Genomic DNA, 6,601 nt, shown 5'->3' on the forward strand with positions numbered 1-6,601 from the left:
TTGTTGTGATTTGATTTTGGCTGGGTTTTGGCCGTGGTGATGGTCGTGATTTGATTTTGGCTGGGTTTCGACAGTGGTGCGTGGTTGGAGGTGATGAGCTTGAAAGCTCCAGCCATGAAGGTTTAGAAGGAGAGTTTGGTGGTCAGCTATGGAGCACGGTGTAACGTAGGTTGAGGCAGAGAGAGGATGAGAGGGAAACAGGGGCGACCTTAGACATTTTGGGGTCTAAAGCAAAAACTAAAAATGGGGCATTTTTTATACTTATATATTAATTAAATTAATGTTTATTTAATATTTTTATATTATATTTTTCATCATTATTTTCATTTTCTTCTAAATTATTTTGAAGTTCATTATTAAGATTTGTTGTATTGCAAAATTGAACATCATTTTCTTCTAAATTATTTTGGTGAATTTCTTGCTCATTTGTGATATTTTCATCTAAATTTTGTGTTATATTTTGTTTATTACTAATAACAAATTTATCAATTTATCATTTTTGCGACTCAATTAATTTTTCTTTTTTTTTCTTTTTTTAAGTTTTTCATATCCAGATGCATATTTTCTAGTAGAAATTTCTAATCAAACAATATATTTATAAAGATTAAAATAAAAAATAACTTTCAAATGTAAAGCAAATGAGAAATAGAATCTAATTTATATAAAAAGTATTGTTATAGTTTCATTGAACAATAACAAGTTTTTAGCAATCTCAACATGCATAAATTAAAAAAAAAAAAAATTAAGCACAAATATAACAAAAATTTAAGCACAGCCATAACACTGACACAAGACTTATTAATAAGACCCACCCAAAAATAAAAAAATGCAGGCTTTAAAAAAAAAAAAACTTGAAGGCCCAAACTTAACGCCCAGTCCAGGGAGGGTCCAGGCAGCCATAATGAAAAACTGATAGCCAGGGAGGGCCCAAATAAACAAAGCAATCTTAAGTTCTTAACAAAAAAAATGGCCCAAATATTTATAATTTTATACCTGATCCCTGAACCTCAGAACCTGAGCAGTTGAGACTTGAGAGAGGCGGAGAGCAGAGAATCAGAGAGAGGCTGAGATGAGAACAGACTGTACAGTGGAGACTGGAGACTAGAGAGAGGCGGAGAGCAGAGACTAGAGAGAAAGGTAAAATTTTCAGGGTTTTGAGTGGATTTATTTGTTTTGATTTGTGATTGTTTTGTGGTTAATCTCTTAGACCGGATTTGTAGTTTATCTGGTCAATGATTTTGTTTAGAACCAATGTTTAATAGGATTTACCAAAATTTTTGTTTTTTTGGTTAAAAGGATGTGCCAGATTATTTTTGTAATTCATTTGAAACTAAATTTTTTTCCTCTACTACCCGGTTCTTTTCTAAAATTTTGGGGGCCTTAGGCAATTGCCTAACTCGCCTAAGGGAAGGGCCGGCCCTGGTTACATTTTGACTCCCTAAGGTTTGATTTAAAATGAAAAGTGAAAACCATTATGGGTACTTTGGATGGAACCCTAATAATTTCATTTTATTCCAAACCTTTAAGGGGTTAAAATGTAGCAATTAAAAGTTTATGTACTAAATGGTCATAATTTCAAATAATGAGGAGGTACATTGTAATTTTCCTTCTTTTTTTTTTTTTTTTTTTTTTTTTAAGGGGTTGGATATCTATTGGAGATCTGCAAGGAGAAGTAATTCTGTTGGTCACAAGATTTTCCTTTTGGTTCAATTTTCAGTATTTGACAAGCCCATACTTGTTTGATTCCTTTGTGAGTGTCTCATAGAAGGCTCCAACGTCCTTGTATCGCTAAACATGATTTTTAGTACTATCACATGTCAATAAAGAAAGTACTTGTATCGTGAGGATCAAAATTTCATTGCAATTGAAGTCTTGATCTTTCTTTTTATTTTTCTATTTTATTTTCCAGTTGGTCTAAAGTCCAACCATATATGACAGAGATTCAGTGACTCATTTCTAGAATATTGTATAAAATTATAACTTATACTACAGAGCTTGCATGTTTTGTCAAAGTACCAAAGCTATATGGGGATATGTATGTAATGGATATGAAACTTGTCATTATGATGCTATCTTCTTCATCTTGTTACTATCATTGTTGCAAACTAGCAATGGAAGATTGTTATTTGGAAAATTTGGCATGTTGAACTATTTTGAGTGGAAGATGGTATTTTGCTCTATAAGAAGTACGGTTGATTTTGTCCTTTTTTTAATGTTTGTGGACTACTTTATGTTGATTGTGTACTTGATTTATACAATATACATGTTATGAATGAGAGTTTTGTTTCATATAATTGTTTGTATCACAAGAAATGTTACTGATTTTCTGCACGTAACAAACACCGTAAAACGTTTTCCAACTCATTTTCAAGGTCACTACCAAGCACAAGAAAATGATTTAGTTTTCTAGAAAATGTCTTTTTTTTTTTTTTTTTTTCTCTCTCTTTTGGAAATGAGTCCTTTTCCAAAAAACAATTTCCAACAAAACAAATGGATTCATGTTTGTGTTGCCTACAAAGAATAATAGCCATGAGAGTGTTTCCTAATTCTGCTTCTGTAATTGAATTGTGATGCAGTGAGGTGATAATAATAATGTTAGTGTCAAGAATTTTTGGGAGAACACTTTTTGCTGCTGCTAAATCAGAAGCGTATTCTGCGACAGCTGCGGCGACTTCTGTAGCAAGGAACCCTCTGCAAGAGTTCTTTGAGGCTGATAGGAGCATAGATGATGACAAACCTGTTGTCTATGGTTTGGGCCTGATCATGTTCCTTCATTTTGTTTGCTGATTGCATTTAGTAGTCATAATAATTCATTGTTCATGGCTTTATGTTATAATATACTTAGCTGTTCCTTCTATAATTGGTAATTACACACACCCCATAGCTTGTAGCAAGGTTTGGCAATGGGCCGGGCCAGGCCAAGCTAGCCCAGCCCCTTTTTGCTTGGCCCATGGGTTGGTATCTTAATATAAAAACAGTAAAATAATTTTTTTTTCTATAGATTTAAATAATGAATTAAAACCTTGGTATTTAAAAATTATTGTACTCATTATAGAACAATTTCAATTCTGAAAATTTTCTGTTTTCTCAATAATGTATATTGATAATCATCCTTTTGGCTTTGGTGCTGTCAGGTCGTAGTTGGAAGGCTCCTGAACTGCGATTGAAGTCTTGGGATGATCTTAATAAGCTGTGGTATGTCTTGTTAAAGGAGAAAAACATGCTGATGACTCAACGCCAGATGCTTCATTCACAGAATCTACGGTTTCCTAACCCAGAGCGCATTCCCAAGGTATAACTCTGTTGCTTTGCCTCTCCCTTGACACAGTATGTAATTCTTGTCATTTCTGGCTCCTCAAATGCTTGGCTAATTGTACAGGGGTTTAGTATAATTTAGATGAGATAGCTTGTAACTATCCAAACCCAGGACATCACTAAAACTCATGTACTGTTAGTATGGCCATTCATGAAAAATTATTGGGATACTCATCCTGTAGATAAATAAGGGACTTTAGTGTTATCAACTTATATATACTGAAAATTGATGTTCAAGGTTCAGTATCAATATGACCTATATTCTTTTTTTTTTTTCCCCTTGGTTTCCATGTAAGTGCTTCATTTTGTTGATTATATGAATCCTTTTTAGTGAACAAAATATGAATTTTAAAAAATCACTACTGTTTCTTTGAATTCAATTTCTGTGCAGACTGACATTTTTGCTTAAGTAATGATTTATTATTTTTCATTTTTTCAACATAGAAATTGAATGCAATTATCTTTATTAAACACAGAAGAAAAACTCAAATTCACTAAGTAAATGCATTAGATACAATGTTTGACTATGAAAGGTGCCTGCAGAGTGAAGCAAGACATTGCTCTTGAGATATTAAACTCCTCTTCTTTAAATATATGTGACAACAATAAAAGGAAATTTTTTTCTTAAAAAACGGTTTAGAGGAATCTCTTTCAACCCATTACGTGATGGTTTATAAGATCATCCACATGTAGTAAATCATTTAAACAGTCACATGACTATTTAAATAAGTAGTGTGACTGAAAGTACACGTAGATAATCTTTTGCGTGTGTTGCCACATAGCGAGTTGAAGGAACTTTTCTCTTGGAGGAAAACTTTGTTCATAACAAAATGGAATTGAGAAGAGATTGTGCTTTTCAATGATGAAGAGACACATATTTCCTTGAGATGTTTTACTTCTTCCTCAACATAGCTGATGGCAGTAGCTAACATAGCCTACAACCTTGGTTTTATGCTTTGATAGTCAGCCTAAAAAGGTTCAAAATCTCGGCGTTACATTTGGCCGTGCAATTCTAGTGCAGGAATGGTCCAAAAGAAACCAACATTTATTTAAGGTCCGTTTGGGATCTGCTTATCTTACTGAAACTAAATTTTTTTTTGCTAAAAGTACTACAAATAAAAGTAAAAGTTAGCTGAAATAGTACAATAAGACCTATGAATAGTATCAAAAAGTGCAGTGGGATCCATGAATAGTAGAAAAAATAAGCAAAATGATAAAATAACTTGGCAAAAATAATCCATGCCAAATAAGTGATCCAATTCCATTTCCAAGGGATCTAAGAAGGTAAGTGCCTATGTATGTCATTACCCATTTAACTTTCTGGAACACCGTTAGGGATGCGGTGAACCCCATTCTAGTCCCTTCTAGTGCCAAGCTTCTATATCTCATCACTTGCCTTGAATTGCCTTTCCTCATACATTAGTTTGTGGTATTTGATTGGCCATTTGCTTGGGGAATTGAGATTCAAATTCTTGAAATACCAGTTTGACCGTGTTGTGTTTGATTTGTTTGAATTTAACCATGTTAGCTTTGATTTTTTTGAATAAATTATTTATTTTCAAGGTTGGACTGTAATCCAATGGTAAATGAAAGTACTGCAATCATTTTTCAGGCAGTTTCTGCTCCCAAAGATAACCTCAATTTTTTTTAATTAAACTTCATGAACTCTTTACAACTAATCAGTAAAAGGTTTCCCCTTAGTTTAAAGTGTTGCTGAAACCATGCTTAAAGCTCAAAGGCCCAAGGTTTAAATGCTTTGCTCATTTAATGAAGCTTGCCTTAGGCACGCTTTTCTGGTGCTTTGAAGCACGAAGCATGCCTCAGCCTGCTTCTTCTTTTCTTTTTAATTTTTTTTTTAAGATATGAATCATTAAAATTATTGGTAACATTCATGAGTCAGATGGTTCATATATTTTTTTTAAAGATATGAACCATCTGACTCATGAATGTTATCAATAATTTGAACAAAGACCACACTACTTGAAGTACTTTACATTCTTTTAATGTAGAGGGATGAACTCTTTGTGGACTGGCTTTTTAAAGATTCTCTTCTTTCTTGGTCATGGTAGTTTTAGTCTCCAAGTCAGAATGTGACTGCCAAAGTCTTAAAGTGCAGCAAAGTGCAACTGATTACATGATCTCGTTCTATCTCAATTCTCAACCATTGACTGGTATAACTGCAATGAGTTACGTGAAATAGGTTTGGCAATGTAGGCATATCCACATCATTTTAGTTATATCCATTTCATTTTTTTTATTTGCCATTTGGATTGCTCTGCCAAAAAAAGGCATGTGAAATTAATCAAATTTTCTTTAGGAGGAAAACCTGATGAATGTTTAAAAATGAAAAGTAAATAGTTTCATTACATTAAACCTAATCATTACTTGAAATTGCTGCAACAAATCCTCGGATTTCATAATTGGTTTAGTACGTTGAGTCATACCTAGAAACTAGTTATATACATTTGATATAAAAACCTTTCCAGGTCAATTGGCCATATTTCTCAATTTTTCTTTGCTTTTAGCTGCTAGTTTATTCTGAAATTCAACTTGCATTTCACATTAAGTACTGTCCGTAACTAGAATTACCACATTGGATATGTCTGTTTCAATTGGTTGGCAAGATGACCATTTAGGCCTTAAATTTGTTCCATATGTTTTTACTTTTCCTCCATATTTCTGGAACCAAAATTACTAATTGGCATTTTGGTGATGTTTGGTTTTGAATGAAAATTAAGGTGAGGAAGTCAATGTGCCGTATCAAGCAAGTACTCACTGAGAGAGCAATCGAAGAACCAGACCCCAGGAGGTCAGCTGAGATGAAGAGGATGACAAATGCTCTGTGATGACTTCCAACTTGTGTATGTTCTCAAAACACTGTATTGGGTATGTTTGTGGACTGCAATATGGCCTTTTTTTTCCTTTTTTTTTTTCTTAGTGCAATTTTGACTTTTCTAGCAATTCACCTACATTGTTATGGAGTAGATGGACAAATTGCACCAATTTATGAATTGACAGAGCGTCTGTCTCCTTTTTTTGAGATTAGTTTCACTATAATGAACTAGTGATGTTATTGAACACATAATTAACACCGCTCGTACCTTGTGGATATGTAGAATTATGAGCCTGAGTCATGTTTGAGTCTTGTATTCTGTCACATTTTCTTTTTGTGAATTTCCTTATCTTGTAGTATCACGAGTTTTGGCACCAGTGTCTTGATACTTTTAAAGATTCTTATTTTATACTCTTTTTGATAGATAGATTTTGCACCACATGGTCTGTTTCT

The 6,601-nt window shown here is 33.3% G+C and overlaps 1 protein-coding gene across 2 annotated transcripts; it reads left to right on the top strand.

The window, feature by feature from the left end:
- Positions 1–970: 970 nt before the first annotated feature.
- Positions 971–6,355, top strand: LOC126718607 (uncharacterized). Of its 2 annotated transcripts, XM_050420903.1 has the most exons (5): positions 985–1,137; positions 1,639–1,750; positions 2,577–2,749; positions 3,135–3,292; positions 6,054–6,355. In XM_050420903.1, exons 3-5 carry the CDS (start codon positions 2,593–2,595, stop codon positions 6,159–6,161), a joined length of 423 nt encoding a protein of 140 aa, XP_050276860.1. In that variant the 5' UTR covers positions 985–1,137; positions 1,639–1,750; positions 2,577–2,592; the 3' UTR covers positions 6,162–6,355. The 2 variants fall into 2 exon arrangements, with proteins under 2 accessions (XP_050276859.1, XP_050276860.1); XM_050420902.1 differs by lacking the exon at positions 1,639–1,750 and having other exon boundaries at positions 971–1,137.
- The last annotated feature ends 246 nt before the right edge of the window (positions 6,356–6,601 follow it).

Source organism: Quercus robur, chromosome 3 (assembly GCF_932294415.1).
Source record: "Quercus robur chromosome 3, dhQueRobu3.1, whole genome shotgun sequence".
NCBI lineage: Eukaryota > Viridiplantae > Streptophyta > Magnoliopsida > Fagales > Fagaceae > Quercus > Quercus robur.

Excerpts from the sequence above, each read along its gene's own strand:
- LOC126718607 (XM_050420902.1), top strand. The coding sequence starts at position 2,593 with ATGTTAGTGTCAAGAATTTTTGGGAGAACACTTTTTGCTGCTGCTAAA. Across the intron at positions 2,750-3,134 it reads TGACAAACCTGTTGTCTATG|GTCGTAGTTGGAAGGCTCCT; the intron begins GTTTGGGCCTGA and ends TGGTGCTGTCAG. Across the intron at positions 3,293-6,053 it reads ACCCAGAGCGCATTCCCAAG|GTGAGGAAGTCAATGTGCCG; the intron begins GTATAACTCTGT and ends ATGAAAATTAAG.